The sequence below is a fragment of the Tachypleus tridentatus genome, chromosome 13 (genome assembly GCF_004210375.1).
Source record: "Tachypleus tridentatus isolate NWPU-2018 chromosome 13, ASM421037v1, whole genome shotgun sequence".
Lineage (NCBI taxonomy): Eukaryota > Metazoa > Arthropoda > Merostomata > Xiphosura > Limulidae > Tachypleus > Tachypleus tridentatus.
The window spans coordinates 146,062,301-146,080,591 of record NC_134837.1 but is presented as its reverse complement, the minus strand read 5'-3'; the positions used below and the strand labels follow the sequence as shown (position 1 = coordinate 146,080,591).

Genomic DNA, 18,291 nt, shown 5'->3' with positions numbered 1-18,291 from the left:
TTAATAAGTGTATTGTATCTAATGCTACAAAGTAGAGTGTAAAGAACTCTAGTATTGATTTACAATCAGATCTACCCATTATTGTCCATGATTGACTGTTACGAGACATGGCCAAAAGAAAAACAACATCGATGACTAAGAGAACATCCACATCCTTCCTTTATTGCCTAAAATTTTTCTAAAGAACGTCAAAACCATTTATTATTACATCCGGTACAAAAGAGTAAAAATATGAATGGTTGACATAATTCACGACGGTGAGAATAACGTTGCCAAGGGAATTGTGGTCCCTTGGAGCTAGGAGCAATATTATAGTTACTAATGGAGAAAACCATTGGTAATGCTACCTAAGGTACCTCAAAGAAAGGTTAATATTACATAACATTTTCTGAGTGTATTGTTTCTTCATGTTTCAGAAGTGAGTATCAATTATGATGGCATACACAATTGTACAATACCATTTTCACTGCCATGTACGCGATTTAGCTTGACCATCTGCGCAAACCACATTGCAAACACTTTATGGAAAACAAAAACTGATAACATAATTTGACTCTACACCTTCTAATTTTATGATGAGAAAAGTTTGCTCCTGACAGAATCTGCAATAGTGATCTGTGAGACATCGACTTGAGCTAGGCCTTACTCCTGAATCATCTGTTACTATAAAGAAAAAATTTCGAAATCTTTGAACCCCTCAAGTATCCTTTACCTGATTGAATCGTTAAAATTTGAAAGCCAGCACTTAAAACACATATACAAAAGACTTTCAGCGTTTTTTAAATGTACAATTGTGTTTGTTTGAGCAGCATAAAATACACAATAAGCTGTCTATGTTCTATCTATGAAGAGGCATCGAACCACTGGTTTTGGTATTGCAAATCCATTAACTTCTTGCTGACTCGTTAGGAAAAAAATGTACAAATGAGCGTGTTTTGTTTTGTTTTTAATATGCATTATTTGAATGGGGGAAGGAATTTTAGCTATTTAAACATATTCGAAAGATTTGACTTGTTCGTTTGTATTGCAAAGCTACACAATAGGCTCTTTGCGCTCTGTCGACCGAGAGGAATCGAGCCCTAAATTTTGAAAGAAAATTAATTTTATAAAATTGCGTTTCTGTGATGGTGTACCTAATGGCCTCACAAAGAAAGAATATATTTTACTTGCAGGTGTGTAAAATACATGGCTAACAACATGCACACCTGTGTAATCATATAATATGACATTGATAAATTTCATGGTGCGTAATTACACAAAACTGAGCCCCGTATGGCCAAGTGGTCATATGAAGGTTGCGGGTTCATATTCCTGTCTCAACAAACATGCTTGCCTTTTCAGCCATGAGAGCGTTATAACATCATGATCAATCCCCCTGTTCGTTGGTAAAATAGTATCCCAAGAATTGACGATGGGTGGTGAAGACTAACCGCCTTTCCTCTAGCCCTTAATTGGTAAATAAGAGACCGCTAGTGCATATCACCTTCGTGTATCTTTGCACGAAATTCAAGTTAAACCGCACGAAATTGAATATTTTTGGGTCATGTATTTTTTTTCAGATAATATCAGTGTAGAAATGTGATTGCAAATATCTGTAGAAGCAAAACAAGTTATAAATTTGTTAGAGCAATATTTTCTAGTGTTGAGCAATGCTAAATTTAACAAGACAGTATTTTAAGCATTGCTCGTTAAAACTTTCATACAGTCGAGATACTAGAGTTAATCTCGGTTTACTGTCTACTAAGTAACAGTAGGCCCGGCATAACCAGGTGGATAAGGTACTCGACTCGTAATATGAGGGTCGTGGGTTCAAATCACCGTCACACCAAACATGCTCGCTCGCTTTCATCCGTGGGGGCGTTTTATGTGACGGTCAATGCCTTCTCTATTTTTCTTACACTGCAAAATTAGTGACAAATAGCCCTCGAGTAGTTTTGCGCGGAATTCAAAACAGATCAAACCAAGTAAGAGTATAGTGTTTTCTTTCAAGAGCACAGTTTCGCTAAAGTTATGTCACCTACACTGTCTGTGCGTTTCACAATGTAGCAAACATATTTAAATAGAGTATTTACTTATCTTAGAACTAATTTTGAACTGATTGACTAGAGGAATAGTAGCCATCAAACAGCATCCACCGCTATCTCTTGAAATATTTTTATCTGACCGAATGGTGAGATTTGACCATCGCTCTTATAATGCACCCACAACTTCAAATGGCGATGCACATGTTTACAATGATAGGACACGAGCCATGAACTATCAGATTCAAATTTCAGGCATGCCAATACCTAGCCAAGCACAGCTCATAAATACATTAGTACAGAAGTAAATCTATAGCATTTCCTTATTATTTAATGATATATATATATAGACAAAACATGTTATGATAAAGAATGCAGATTTTTTTATCTCTACAATAATATCTTTTCACGTCTTGTGCACGAAGCTAGTTTTTCTAGTTTATATCGGAATGGACGGTTTGATTTCCGCTGTCATTGCAGGGTAATTAGTGTTAGCCTAGTTTATTCATTTAATATACGAGTGACTATAAAGATGTTCTGATTCGTTGTTTTATAGCATATACAAATATCTGCTTAAGATGGTTTCAAAATTAAATTTTAAGCAGTATTCTAATTTTCTAATCACTTCATTATCTAAAACGGTAACTATATGTTATCTAGATTTACCAAAAAATCGGTGTCTTGTGAAATCTCGCGTGACTAACAACACAATTTTAGCAGACGATCCGTGATTACAGAAACATACGTTGTGGAATGCCTTAGTTACGTGGCACCATGCTATAATCATAGAGGGCCACAAGATTGTTCGTGTATTTTATTTGTTAAAATATTCAACGACCAAATGGCACAGTTACTCTTAACAACGACTCGGTAATCAGATTGAGTTTGTTAAATCATCAAAATCAGAACTCAGAGAAACTAGTTTAAAAAAAAAAAAAGGCCAAGTATCACCCGAGTCGAGATTGTCGAAACAGCGCCATTTTTATGTGTGTTACTCGGAAAAAGAAGACAACTTCCGTTATATATTTGCCTCGAGCAATACAAAACTGGAGGACAAATGTTAAGATCCACCAAAGGTTACCGTTGCTAAAATTAACTTGGCCTGCCCTTGTTTGAGTAGCCTCGATACTTTGATTCACGGGCTCCTAAGCCTACTTCATGTTTAAACAGGTAACATTTTAACCGAACTTGTAAGTTCCCTACGGGAGTTTTGGATCTAAGAAGCACCTCCTTCTTGCCCTCTTGTATAAATAGGTGCAGCATGACGAAATGGTGCAATTCGGTTTCAGATTTAATTGGAATTTCTGGGTAATCTTGGTTTGCTGCTGTAAGCTTCTAAAACCGTTGTTTAGCCGAGGAAGTTCAGTTAACGTAAGTAGGGGTATATGTACGTATAAGACAAAGTTGTCATGATTCTGTTACCGTTTAGTGTAAAAACTTTGATTGCTCACAACTGAAAATCATTATTGGTACCATAGCTTCGCTCGTCAAGTTTTATAGTCACGTGCCCACGTTCTAAGTATGAAGCTTTCAGGTTACGTAAGTAAACTATATACTCGCACATCAGGATTCGGTCTATCACTATACAAGAGAAATTCAGTTTGAATGAATCATTTTAGATTTAAACTTATGGTGAACCAAAAACTTTTCCGCATTTGGATAATGTTATATCGCTGTAAACGTTTTTCATTCTGTATATTATATAGTCTATTGAAATTATTATTTCTGAAATATAAGCGTTTAGACTGTTGTTCAAAGGCAAAATCATGCATGCTTATTGCTGAACATTATTATTACAATAATTTCAGTATATTTTGTGCAAAGCCTTCTGGACACAGGAAACTTACAACAATATATACTTTTATTAAAATCTTCTCAAAATGACTCATTAAAGAAATGGAGAAAACAAAAGAGTTAATACTCTTCAAATGTTTATATGTTATAAGAATATCTATATCAAAATAATGGTTTATAATTTTCGTATGTATAGTTTTCAAATACAGTAATAGCGGTGTATGGCTGATTTTTCAATTTGTATTTAATACGTAAAGTTCCCTAGTGGAACTGCAGTAAGTCTTCGGACTTACAATGCTAAAATCAGGGGTTCGATTCTCCTTGGTGGACACAGAGGATAGCTCGATGTGAGTTTACTGTAAGAAAAAGAAAACAAACACCCTTTCTTTTTGAAAATGAGTGCCATCAAAATGTTTTACTTTTTCACAACCACTGTACATTTTTCGTAGAGAGGTGACTAATTAAGTCCTTTATTATAACGAAAACCATTAAATTTTTTACTTTTTTATAACCGCTCTACATTTCTTGAAGCAGGGTGACTAATTAAGTTCATTATTATATAATTTGTATTGTGTGTGTGTTTTTTTCCAGGATCGAATCTAAAGATGCGATTGCTAGTGTTCTCAGTGGTTGTGGTGTGCCTTGCACTTCCTTCGCTAGCAACTGAAAGACAAACCAAAGAAAATGAGATAGCCAGACAAGCTGAAACCGCAGCTGCTGGAACAGGAGCTGGGATACTGGAAACTTTCACCAATTTAGTTTCAACAGTACCCAGCATTTTAGTCTTACTTCTCATTGCTCTTCCTTTCATACCTCTACTGCTGTTCAGTCCTCTCGCCCTTGCAGGAGCCGGGCCAGCCATTTCAAGTGTCAATTCTGCTCTAAGTAGTTTAGCTAGTGTAGGGGGAGCTGCTGCCGCCGCTCCAGCTTTGGCTGCAGGAGCAGCCGCCCCTGGTGTTTTTTTCAGAAAGCAGCGGTCTGTGGGAGTAGGAAGTACGTTCTGGGATATCCTCAATATAGTAGAAGAGGCTTTGAGAAAATACGATGTAAGTGAAATTTTATATTTTAATAATAAAGCAACACTATGTCAATGTAGTTAGATTTCATTATCAGTCAAAGGTTGATAAACATATTAGTGTTTATAATTTTACATAACATAAAATTGTTGACATATACACATTAAAACTTACCAGTTTTCCCCGTGTTATTTATAGGAATTTATATCGCAATAGTTTTTTAAATGTTTTAATGGGTATTATAAATAAAAATAGCAAAAATATAGGACTTACTATGTTTATATAATGTTTGGCTAATTTCGACATGGCGTCATTTTGCTAAGAACACAAAATAGGATTCTGTATCTCAAAACGGCTGGTATGGGTATTAACACTTTTATTGATAAGAAGAGAGCATTATAAATAAAAGTGTTAATATCCGTACCAGCCGTTCGGGGATACATTTTTATTTCAAGTGGGTTTCTCGTCACTAATAAAAATAACATTTTGTTTATTTGAAAAATAAAATAACAGAAGTGATTCGCTGTTTATATGTTTATACTCATTGCACGATGTCGATTTGCTCACAGAAAATTTCTTGTTTCTTGCAGTAAGAAGAATACAATATGTTCAGTCAAGTAAAGAGAATGCCCGATGCTCATCGACCACTACCAAACTACTTTAATTTTCTATTCTGTGTACAGCGTTTTAAGTTGATAACGGGTATAAATGCACACGTTTCTGTTTCTATAGCACTGATCGTGTTAAGAACTGTCACGAAAATTAATTTATTTTTTCTTATCCATTTTATTATATTGGCCGTTGAAAACTCCATTATGATAACGTGTTCAAATGTTTATTGTTTTCACTGTTTGTTTAGAATTTATACGGTGAAAGTGTAGAGACCTATAACAGGACTCTAGTCACCATTGTCCTCTATATCGAGCTAATTACTCTCGTGCAGGCCACGCTTCTGTTTTTTTTTTTTTTATATTAAGCTATTTTAAATCTATATTGTTAATTTTTACATATTTACGTCACACTGTTTGTATGTTTCATACGTATGTTTATTTTTCTAGAATTATAATCAAATTCTTCTCTTTTATGAACTGCTTGCTTTACTTTTTGGATCTTACATTAAAATCCTTTCATTCTGAGAAACCGCGAATTTTGCTTTTGGTGAATAATTATTGTTAGCTCAAAAATGTTACCAATTATTTTCGGTGCTTTTTAATTTATACACTATGTTTATTTCTTGGAACTCATGAGAAAAAGCAAAGGATAATATATAATAATATATAAACTATACTACAGTTCCCATATCCGGAGCCAATGAAGTATTTCGTCAAATGCTAGAGCTCGTTAGGCCAGCTCTGATGCGACAGATATAATAGTGGTCTAGGCTTTAAATATATCATAGATATTCCTAGACAACAACTGTTATGACTTGAACCAGATTAATCAAGCTAATTTTAATTAATATAATATTGTTTTATGTGAGTATTTTTAATGCAAATAATCCAATTGCAGACGTTTTTCTAATGACATTTTATAGATATTTGCTGTGTTAAGTAAATATTACCTTTGCGGTACTACTTTATCTTTCAAATTTGAAAGTATCGTATTTCATCCTGTTTTGCCTGAAGAATAATATACAGCTTTACATGTTTAATGTAATAATTTACTGGAAAAAGTTTTAGTCTTTAACACAATCCGTATTCAGTGTCTTTATGAAAACAAATGTCTACAAGCTTTGTAACTATTACGAAATGTGACTATATATTTTGTTTCTGTATCCAGTGTTCTGAAGCATTATTTTCTGCTTTGTTGTTGGTTTTCTTAACTTTCACCTCAGAATCCTTATCCTGAAAATAAACTAAAACCTTCTACATTACTGTTATGGAAAATTTTAAGAAAAAAAAATCATAAATATTTTGCACCATTTCTTTATATGGTAATAATTTAACGTTGGATATTGTACCGCAAATCTAACATTCACGATTTTTTCAGTAAGTATATATTAGAAAATTGCTTAGTTGTTTTCACCTTAAAAGTTCTTCATTTAATTATTCTGGTATTTTGCATAATGTTTAGGTGCTATTGCACACTAACTATACATATATATATATATACATATATATATATATATTGTATATAATGTTACTCATGTTAATTTAGTAACCACCTTGAAGAAATGCAAGGTGTGCAAAGCTCAGTTTTTTATTTTCAATAATTCGTAAAAAGTGTGGCGTGAAAAAGTGTTTGTGTGTTAAGTTTATTGTGTAATTACGTATTGTGTAATTAAATTTGTGAAATAAAAACAAATTCAGTTGTATTCAATGTTTTTGTTATGTCTTTCTCTGACTTTAACCAAATACACTAAAAGTCGTTTACGTTAATTAGTGTAACAAGTGTTTGTGTGTGTTTTTTCTTATTGTAAGGCCACATCGGACTATCTGCTGTGTCCACCGAAGGGAATCGAATTCCTTATCTTAACGTTGTAAATCCGAAAACTTACTGCTGTCCCAGCAGGAAACAATTAGTATAACACAGGAATGTACGTCTATGTAATTATTCTACTAACTTTAGCAAAAATAATATAACTATTCTTTGGTTTCTATGTACTTGTTTACCTTTTATTTAAAACAAAAAAAGTTAGTAAACGTTAGCTTTAACATTTTGTAAGAACTATTTATTATAATTATTATTCTGTATAATATTCATAAAGTTTTATGTGGACACAAAATATAAGAAGGTTGTCGGAGCATTGAAAAATGTGAATATAAATTATAAAAACGCTTTATTCGATGCTATATTCAGGAGATATATAAGCTAAGAGGTAAAATGTTGATATGAGAACATCTAAAGACCAACAGGCATGTACGTACGTGTAAAAAATTATGCTTATATAGTTATAAAGCAGCTGCTTATAGTATTTAACGTTTCCTAGATGGTCCACATTCTTCTGATAAAGCATGCCCCCAGACCTCCGCAGCATTAGCATAAAACATGCAAATTGTGCTTTGCACAATATATGTTGGTTCTTGATCATCGTAAATTAGTACTCCCTTTCAAGCATTCTGCTTACTGGCCTGACGTATCAGTTGTGTTCCGTAAAGCATATCCCCTAATGTTACAGATTGTACCTCTACATTTTTAATGTAATTGTAAATAACTAATAAATGTCCACTGAATGAAGATAATCATGATTATTTATCATAATTACAAAATGTGGTACACATACGTTCCTAAGTGTAAAATATTTCAGTGTTCAATTTTGGACTAATTACTTAACATTAGTTTAATTGATTGATTTATTATTTTGGCAAAAAAATATATATTGAATGTTGAAAGTGAACTATTACATAAATGACTATATGTTGAAAACTCTAAGCTTTTTGGCATGCGCCATGTTTGTCTGGATATATGTGTAGTAATGCGAAATTGATATTTTCTTGCAACAAAAATACGTACTAATTAATATTATCAAATCTTTAGTCAGTGAGTTAACATTTCACCTGTAGCACTGTCCAGTTACAGTTGATTGCAAAGCCTTGTCTATAATATTTCCCAAATAGCAAAGAACCGCAAAACATTTGCTGACAAATTATCATCTTTATTGCAACAGTACGTCTTTAAATACAAGATTTCTAGAATAATACTAAATAATTGCAGTCAGATACCGAAATCTATACTTCCTTTTGTCTTAGGCTTAACATTAGTTACGTCTTTATTAAGTACAGCCAACATTCAATAAATAAATCTATTAATACTCTAACTTATGTGCATCTTTTGCTCTAGTTTAGTTACGGATAAACTTTACTATCAATAAATAAACTTAAATAAATAAATAAACTTGTTATTCTACAACACTAGTTCAACCTTTTAAAATATTTTTTAAACTTTTACTCCTTTGTTGTACAAAACATCTAATGGAGTAGATTTACATCTGCCTTTTGTATATATATCTGTTGAAATTAAGAGTGGACACATGCACATATATTATGTGCAGATGCGCATACATTTTCAGGACAGACAAAAACTGAGTATTATTATAAAATATTTTGATATCAGTATAACACATTATACAATCCTTGTTAGGTTCATTAAAAATCTCATCTGTAATATTGTTCACTTTGTGATCAGCACAGCACCTCGTATTATCTAGGTTATGTTTACTGCAAAACGTCTTCTATAATATTCAGTACAACACCTCGTGTCATTCATTATTAAATTTGGTCTGTAATATTATTCAGTTTTTCTCACCAAAACGTCAGAAAGCAGGTAACTAATTCATGAAAATGATATACATTTTGTCTTTATTTCCATTAATATCTTGGTTTTAGTTATTTTTGTATATTAATTATGTTTCTTACAAGATTTCTCACTTCTTCGACACCAAAATAGAACTAACACAACAGAATGCTGAATGTAATTTATTAAAATATGTTTTTTTACATGAGAATACGTTTTAAGTTGTTAGATATGTACGAAATTTTGCTATACAGGTGTATATAACGCTAAGAGTTGTAGCACAGATTTAAAACGGTTTTACAATATTTTACTATAGGATCTTGCGAAATGTTAAAAATTTTCCCTTTCGATATTCTGCTTTCATAAGCTAGTGTTCCCAAGTAATGACGATGTATAAGAAGGCTTAAGGAAACACTAAATCCCCCTTCCCAAACTAAGTACTTCTTAAAATTCAAAAATGCTACTCCAAAATAAGTTACTGGAAATCAAGCAGTAATTCTATCTTCATTAACTTATAGCTGAAATTTAAAAAAAAAAAAAACAATGGAAAAACTATATTTATTATGCATAATTATTGACAATCGTGGCAAAATGATACTAGTTTGTTAAAAAGATTTATCTTTATATTCTTTATTCAAAGAAACAATTTAGATACAAAATTTAGAATGTTCTGTACATTAAATAAATAAATATCATATATATTCTGAAATAATGAAAAATTAAAACACACAATTCTAAATAAATAAACATTTCACTCTTAAAATCAAATCAAAATGAATAATTTCATGTACAATCATAAACCGCTACATTTTTCAAAAATTCTAGAACAGTGTACGTTTTTTACCTCAAATCTGTACACATTATAAGGATAATGACTGAACACGTCCGCTCGGCTTTCGAATAATTCTTTGTATTTTTTTTCTGAACTGGAAAATAAATCGAAATATCAACTTTATTTCATTGTAGAATAAGAATTAATAAATAATTATGCTAAAGTGGGTTTAAAAAAAACTAAAATAATTTCTGCCATTTTATATTCCTACCATTTACATCAATTTTTCTTTTTAAAATGTCCTTTTCAAAACTTAACGACTTGCTTTACATTAAGCCTTATAGAAAGCTTTTACCTAGAAATTAGTTATAATGTAAAACCAGAAGTGATAAACTAAAGTGGATTGTATAATTTGTCGTGTAATTCATTTTTTTAAAGTTTCATATCTTATTTCACAATCATAGTTTTATATTTCTCTGTGCCAAACCTCTCAGGGCATCCTTTTGATAAACATGACATTTTTTGTAGACATTTCACCACGAATACCTTTTGAATATTTTTAAAAGTGACTGACCGCCAATAAACCGACGTGAGCAACATATTATTGTTTCTTCTTCTTTCCTCTATATGTATCTAATGTGCATTCCAAAAACATGAAATACCAAAATAGGTGTAAAATTAAAAATGGCGCATAATTTTAAGGAAATTATTTGGAATAAGACACCAAGCTACTTTATTTGAATAATCTTTGTTATTTCAGAATATATTGAGGATGTATATTAACCTATTGAGGAATATTGTAAAACTCAAGATCTTTATTGAAGCTCAGCAGATAGCCCGATGTGGCTTTACTATAAGAAAACACAGACACTATTCAAGCTGACACCAACATCCAGATTAAAAGTCTAAAAATTTAAGTGCCTATTATGGATGTTGAATAATATATTATAACTTTAATAATATACATTACTATATATAAAATCAAACATTCACATCGTATAAATAAATAAAAACAAAAGTCAACCCACCAAGTTGTAATGGAACATGTAAGAGAACAAGTATAACATATAAATAAATATTTCTACAAATAAAATGTTAAAATACTTTGTTATAAGATTCATAAAATTTAGAAAGCGGCAGTTAAAAAAAGTTAAAATCATTCTAATGAACGCATCAAAATATGCCAGCGTTTCATCACATTTACTTTTACAAGTTATGATCAGTTATTCATACATAATAAAACTGAAATCATTCTTACCTGTATAAATTTCGTAAAGCCTCTTCGATAAATCCATATTTCAAATGAGACTTCAAAAGTTGCTCACAGATAAATCGCTTTCTACATTCCTCACCATTATCTTCATCGAGATGTCCCTGTATCTTCCTAGCAAATTTCTGCAACGTTCGCTTAAACTCTGCTGTACGTAATAGTTGTTCATTCAGTGGTATTTCCTTTATATTGTTTGTATATTTCTTTGTTTTGTGTTTTTGTATATCATCCATTTCGGCCACGGCAGAATAATGCAGTCTATAAATTTCCTCCGTTGCATCGCGTACCAACTTTTCCAGTATAGAAGTGGACAACGAACTTTCACGTAACCCCATCATATAGTTTTTCAGACTATTATCAAAGCTATATCTATCGTCTTCGTTTTGATTCTGCACTTCAACTACACCAGAATTGTTAAAATCCGAGGTTCTTTGTTTTAAACCATCGAACTCAAAACCCGAAGAAGGAGAATTCACTGACCTTGAAAAACAAGAGATATAATAAGGATAATATTCACTTGTATGTTTATATGCCTAATTATTAATCGCATATTCATGGAGATAAAATTCAAGTTTAATCCATAAAAAGGGATAACGTCATTTGCAGTCCTGCAGTTCATGCATATGATACGTTTCTGTATAATTTTAGCCATGAACATTTAATTAAACGTGAAATAACACAATGATACCTACGAAGCTACAAATGAGATCTAAGACGTTGACCTGCACTGTCCAATTTTCGCAGAATGTGACCTTATGGTTTTCCTATCTTTTAGTTACAAACAAAGAAAATAGGATAAAGAAATTTGTAAAAATAATAAAGATCCATCAAAATTATTTTATAAATAAAAATTGAAATATTTCAATAACACATGTAATCATTCCTTTAAAGAAAAGAGAAATTCATATTATAAGCTCAATTTTAACATTATGTTCTATGATCTCACAAAATATGTTTTTGTTTCTGTGAATATCAATTGGTTGGATTTGAGGCCTCCTAGTTAGCGTGCAAGGTTGCAAATTGGAAGGCCCAATGTTTGAGCCCGCGATATAACGTTGAGCACACTCCGTGCTTTTAACTGTGAACACGTTGTAAATATTGCAATCAATCTCACTATTCCATTAGAGTAGTCAAAAACAGATGGGAAGAGTTGTTGGCTAGCTGCCTTCCCTCTAATCCATCAGTTCATAATTAAGTACGCCGCCTAGCGTACACATTTCTTTCATAATTTTGCGGCAATATTAGAAACAAACATTTCTATTATGCTGTTAAAAATAGTCGGTGAGTGTTCGGCTGGTTGCCCTTCTTCTGATCTCTAATTTGGCTACTTAACCTACGCGTCACGTAAAGTGCCAACCAAGATAAAAAATGTTTCAAATGAGTATCAGTGTGTTATACTTTGAGTACTAGCTAGAAAAAGGCTTAATAAAGATTACTTGAAAACCACAAACATAACTTAAAAAAACAGGAGTTGCTTACAGAAAATGACTTAAACTACGCAGAAAATCATTCACTTGATCAAATATAATCTATTAAAGATTCAGGACACATCAACAGCAGATAATTTTGTATATTCATAAAAATAAGTAGAAATTTACATCGTAGCTGGAAACTAGTTAATGTCAAGAAGCGCTTTAGAAATACATTATTGTACAAATTTACAAATAATTAAACATAAAATGAAAAATAGTTATATAAAACCAGCAGATAAAGGAGTTTTTGGAAACTTTTATATCTAAACATACTAATTTTGATGTAGAATCTAAGGCTTTAACGCTTTTACATAAAGAGGAGGAAACAGTTTGGACGGAATTGAAAGAGTGATCAGGAATAATTATATGTATGTGTTTTTTCTTATAGCAAAGTCACATCGGACTATCTGCTGAGTCCATCGAGGGGAATCGAACCCCTTATTTTAGCGTTGTAAATATATAGACTTACTGCTGTACTAGCGAGGGACAGGAATAATTAATTGCATTCACGGGCCCGGCATGGCCAAGTGTGTTAAGGCGTTCGACTCGTAATCCGAGGGTCGCGGGTTCGAATCCCGGTCGCACCAAACATGCTCGCCTTCCCAGCCGTAAAGGCGTTATAATGTGACGGTCAATCTCATTATTCGTTGGTAAAAAAGTAGCCCAAGAGTTGGCGGTGGGTGGTGATGTCTAGCTGCCTTTCCTCTAGTCTTACACTGCTAAATTAGGGACGGCTAGCGCAGATAGCCCTCGAGTAGCTTTGCGCGAATTTCAAAAACCAAAACAAACAAACAATTGCATTCACCGCATAAACTAAATGGTTTTGTTTGTTTGTTGTTAACACAAACCTTTACAATGGGCGATAAGCGTTGTGCTTATCGCGAGTATGGAAATCTGATTTTGAGCGTTATATGCCCTTAGTCAAGTTATAAAAAAGACCTAGTATTTAATCAAACATATTGCCGTTAACTTGGGATCGTGATATATCACAGCAACGTGAATTCATTATTTTTATTATATGCAAAATATTGAGATTGAACAGTTCTGCGATTTTACGAGTGCATGAGAAATTATAAAAGCTAAAAGTTATTTGATAAATGTAATACCTAATATAAATTACTAATATTACAATAGTTACAAAAAATATAGAATATACATATATACTGACTGCTTGTACAAACCTCTTCCGAAAGTCTCGATAAGTGTCGTCACGGTTGATTACACCTGGTATACCTGTTGTCGTTGCTCCGAAAGATGGAATTAACAGCAACAAAATGATCCCAGTTAAGCCAGCTAGCAACATTGTGTTAATAGCACTGGTATCAAGAACCACCATGCTGGTATTTCCCAAATCTTGCCGATTTAACATTGTCCCAAGTCGTCCTAAGTGAACTTCTGGAAAATTCATCAAAGAACCCCTGTCCAAAAGTCTTCTACTATTTTCACGATCTATTTTTTTACCTTCAAAATTGTGCATTTCATTTGAAGGTTTAGTTATGTGACCTTCTTCGTTGTTACTCGGTCCAGAAACATAATCCATTGCTGACGGTTGGATCTGTAAGACAGTTTCTTCTGTAATACTTTTCAATTCTTTATCTTCCAGAACAGAAAAAGGCGATACAACATAATGTAATTCTGAATTGGAACGTAACTCGTTCTGGTTTATCTCTGATGAATGTAGAGTTACTTTCTCACTTTCGAATTTAGTATCTTCATTTCCAATTTCAATTTTTCCTGAATAATGAACTCGTGGATAGATACGTGACTCTCGTCCAGGACGATCATAAGATTCACTAAAGAATTGTTTGTACTCACCTGTTCGAAAATGCGGCAACGGTTCCCAGCCAAGACGTCCAGAGTATGCTTGACCAAAATTATTTTTATCTATTTTAAGGATTTCGTACTTTTTACTTATTACAGAAATGAGAAAAAAACAGTCTAGAAGAAACACGATCAGAAGGCTTCCTTTCATTTCTTCAAAGAACTGAAATCAAGCAATAGTTCAGATTTCTTTACTTTATTTAGCATTAAGTACTTAGATTTAATTTAAATAATACAAACATATCACTTTTAACTGTCAGTGCTATCAAAGCTCAAACGTTAGTTTCTTTTTCTATAGAGCAGTTGTTAATATCACAAGGTTTCAATAATATTGTAAGGTAGCGAATTCTACTTTTATTTCATGGTTTTGTTTACCGGACATTTGTAATCCTTTCTATCGTTTAGTTTAACTACGAACTTAGATTTAAATTAAAGCGCTAATTCCAATTCTAACTGATCATGCTGATTCTGTATAAGTTTGCAGGTAATATGAGGCTGACACTAACGGTGACATACATATATGTTTAATGTTACGAAATATTATGTAAATTTTTGGTCACTAAATAAAAACTCTGCCATGAGTTTCAGCAAGTTTTTTACGAGATACAACTAACGTGCTATTGCCAATTATTACTCATGTTGTTATTGATTTTGTAGTCAGTTTTAATTATTTAAATACATAAATATTGCAATTTTGGAATTAGGTTTTTCTTCGTCTGGTTCTTTTTCCTAATTTCTTTTATTTATTGAAATAGTTAATAATCCTGATATATATGTTGTATTGTTCATTAAAGTTAGTATAAAATACTAGCCAAGCACATTTTTACTTAATGTGTTTTGGTAACTTATAAACTTTGTACTTCAAATGTTTGACAGTTTCATTTTGGATTTCTGAAGTTTTTAGGAGTACAATAAATTCGTTGTTTTCTCATTCAACCTTGGTTTAAGCGACTGTTTATATTTTAAATCATTACGGTGCAATGTGAATTTCAATCAGTGATGTCGAGAAAACCCACTTGTAGAGAAATATACATGTAAAAACGGCTCGTTTGGGTTGAGAAATTTTTTTACGTAGAGGAGTGAACAATGTTTCGACCTTCTTCGGTCATCGTCAGGAGGTCGAAACGTTGTTCACTCTTCTATGTAAAACATTTTCTCAACCCAAACGAGCCGTTTTTACATATATAAATGTGAATTTCAAGTATTTGAAATATTTGTTGAAGTATTTAATAAAAATATGAAATAATTTTTTTTTAAATGATAAGTTTTACGATAACCTGTTTGGTTTGAATTTCTTAAAAAAAAAACAGAATGAATTCTATCTTAAAATAAAATAACATTATCCAGAAAATGTAAGAGTATGTTATGATTTGTTTATTTTCACAACATCAAAAATAGTTCCATCCTGTATCAAATTTTCAGTGAAAGGAATACAAGCTTTTATTTATGTCAAGTCTCACCACTAGGGAAAATGGAGAAAAATGAAATAGATTTGACATTCTTCACAAAATCGAGAACCATAAAAAGATATTGTTTGTTGTTAGGTACAAAACTACAGAATTATATATGAACACTCTGCTCACCACAGGTATGAAACCCGATTTTTGACATTATAAGTCCTCAAACTTACAACTGAGACACTGGGAAGGTAACATCAATATTGACTTCAAAAGTCAGTGCGTGGGCCATTTTGATCTTAATGAGTAATAGCTAGTTGGATTGTGTTACTAAGGTTCTATAAACGAACGATGATACAAAGTTTTTTACGCGTGTTTGACGTTCCTGTAGTTCAGGAATGTCGTTATATGTTGTATTTTCAATGTAGATTGAACATAAGTTGACTTTTTACACTACGCAAAAAGAAACTACATCACCTCCTGTCAAAGTGTTTGTCTACATTTTACGGGCCCTTAGTCGTGAACATAGATAGTCTCAAAGATGCTATAAAACACAAGTCTCTAATTATTTTTTCCTTCTCGTGAACGCAAATAAACATTGAAATTGTAAAAGACTTCACGTTGTACACCTAGTTACCATCAAATAATTATTTTATTGATGATTGCAAGACTATTTCAAGGGTAGATAACATTCTCTCATCCCTCTACGTACCATTGGCATCTTCATATAATAACATAGGCATTTTGACTGTAACTTTAGGTTAGTTGGTTGGTTTAGCGTTTTATGGCGCAAAGCAACTATGCTAACTGCGCCTGTAACTTTAGGAAGAACCGTCTTATGACTTTATCTCATTTCTGTTACAATGAAAAGTTTCGTAAATCTTGTAACAATTTTCTGACGTTCAGGATGTAAGAACTAAAACTCTATTATTGTTATCATTATTACGTAGTATAACTAACACTAGCATGCCTGTAATAAACATGATCTTTGATCAGGATTGTCGAAATACATCTCATGGTTTTTATGTGAATTTATACCAACGCTATTTATAAACTGATTTAATATAAAAGGATATACAGGTATTATAAACTTACAAATGTTTATATTTATTACATCATATTACTTACTTTACATTACTTACATCGTATTGTAAACTTCCAGTATGGTATTTATGGCACTTATTGTTCCACTGATAAAATGATGCAAAATCACAGTAAGTCTTTCTATTAGCATGCCAAAAATAAGAGAATACCAATGTGTATTATCCTTCCAAGTATGACTTAAAACTTACCTTAGCAATGTTTTTTTGTCCCAGTAAAAACAGGTTAGATATATAGTTTAACGACACTGACAACAATGGAAAATTTGCCTTATTCTATATAATCCTCGAAGTCCTATAATTCGTCCGAACTGTTCTTAATTGGAGAGTATGAGGTTAGAATATATATTTCCAATGCCCCAGTACGTAAATATCAGTGTGTAAATGTGGTACTTATAACAATTTTGTAAATTCCTTGTCGTGACGTATTATTAGTTAATATATCTATTATATCACCTATTGACCTTTAGTCACAAGGTTGTTCAGATCACTTGATTCCTGTCGTGTGCATCTGACTGTTGTAACCAACCATGTGTAGAACATTCACGTCTGATGTCGTTAGTGAAGTAAAAAATTTCACCAAGCATAAAAACTGTATTAACATATTTCAGCAACAAAAAAGACATTACTTTTCAACCCTTAAAAAACATACTTTGTAAAATAAAGATTCAATGTGAAATTTAGCCGACTGACTATCACATCATTTTAAACTTATAGATACTCCTTACGTCCTATGCGCGAATATCTGAAACTAGCAAATATTTTGTACATTATGATCCAAAAATTTGTTGAAAAGGGCAAATCAACAAAAATTTATCCGTGTCGTGCCCACCACGAGTATCGAGCTCCAAAGTTTAGTGCTATAAAACCCCATTCTTACCACTAAGCCATTAAGGTGTCAAAAATTCGTTTCTCCACACCTAGACATCTTCTGTTTATGAATAATGTTATATTTGTAGAGCCAAAACTTGTTGGTTCTTTCTTATTCTGTATGTTATGTTTAGTAATTTCCATATTTGAAAACAAAAATGAAAATACTCTGGAATAACCAACTCTCAGATTGTTTTGCATTACTCTTAAATAGCGTCAAATTTCGATTTACTGTTCAAATAATAATTAACTTTTATATTTTATTTGTTCCTCTTTCAGTATGTAATTCAGATACATTTTACAAAGCTACAACTATGAAAAAGTATTTTAGTAATTCATTTATCCTAGAAATGTACGTTGATATTACGATTACATAGACTACTTCAACACCTGCCTAAAAGTGTTACAAAGTATTTCTTCATTTATGTTTATGGTTCAATGACTAGTAAACGTGAACCTTTCTTTCCTGGGTGTTTGAAGCACACTGGAGTGTGTCACAAATTATCTGCCATTAAATTTAATTAA

The 18,291-nt window shown here is 32.1% G+C and overlaps 2 protein-coding genes across 3 annotated transcripts; one reads left to right on the top strand and one right to left on the bottom strand.

The window, feature by feature from the left end:
- Positions 1 to 3,121: 3,121 nt before the first annotated feature.
- On the top strand, positions 3,122 to 7,150 carry LOC143237365 (uncharacterized). 2 transcript variants are annotated; one of them, XM_076476530.1, is made up of 3 exons: positions 3,122 to 3,392; positions 4,407 to 4,861; positions 5,422 to 7,150. In XM_076476530.1, exons 2-3 carry the CDS (start codon positions 4,421 to 4,423, stop codon positions 5,422 to 5,424), a joined length of 444 nt encoding a protein of 147 aa, XP_076332645.1. In that variant the 5' UTR covers positions 3,122 to 3,392; positions 4,407 to 4,420; the 3' UTR covers positions 5,425 to 7,150. The 2 variants fall into 2 exon arrangements, with proteins under 2 accessions (XP_076332645.1, XP_076332644.1); XM_076476529.1 differs by lacking the exon at positions 3,122 to 3,392 and adding an exon at positions 3,414 to 3,560.
- Positions 7,151 to 9,786: 2,636 nt separating this feature from the next.
- Positions 9,787 to 11,572, bottom strand: LOC143235983 (uncharacterized). The gene is made up of 2 exons (XM_076474131.1): positions 11,095 to 11,572; positions 9,787 to 9,990 (listed from the first exon to the last, which is right to left on the bottom strand). Exons 1-2 carry the CDS (start codon positions 11,442 to 11,444, stop codon positions 9,858 to 9,860), a joined length of 483 nt encoding a protein of 160 aa, XP_076330246.1. The 5' UTR covers positions 11,445 to 11,572; the 3' UTR covers positions 9,787 to 9,857.
- Between the last annotated feature and the right edge of the window lie 6,719 nt (positions 11,573 to 18,291).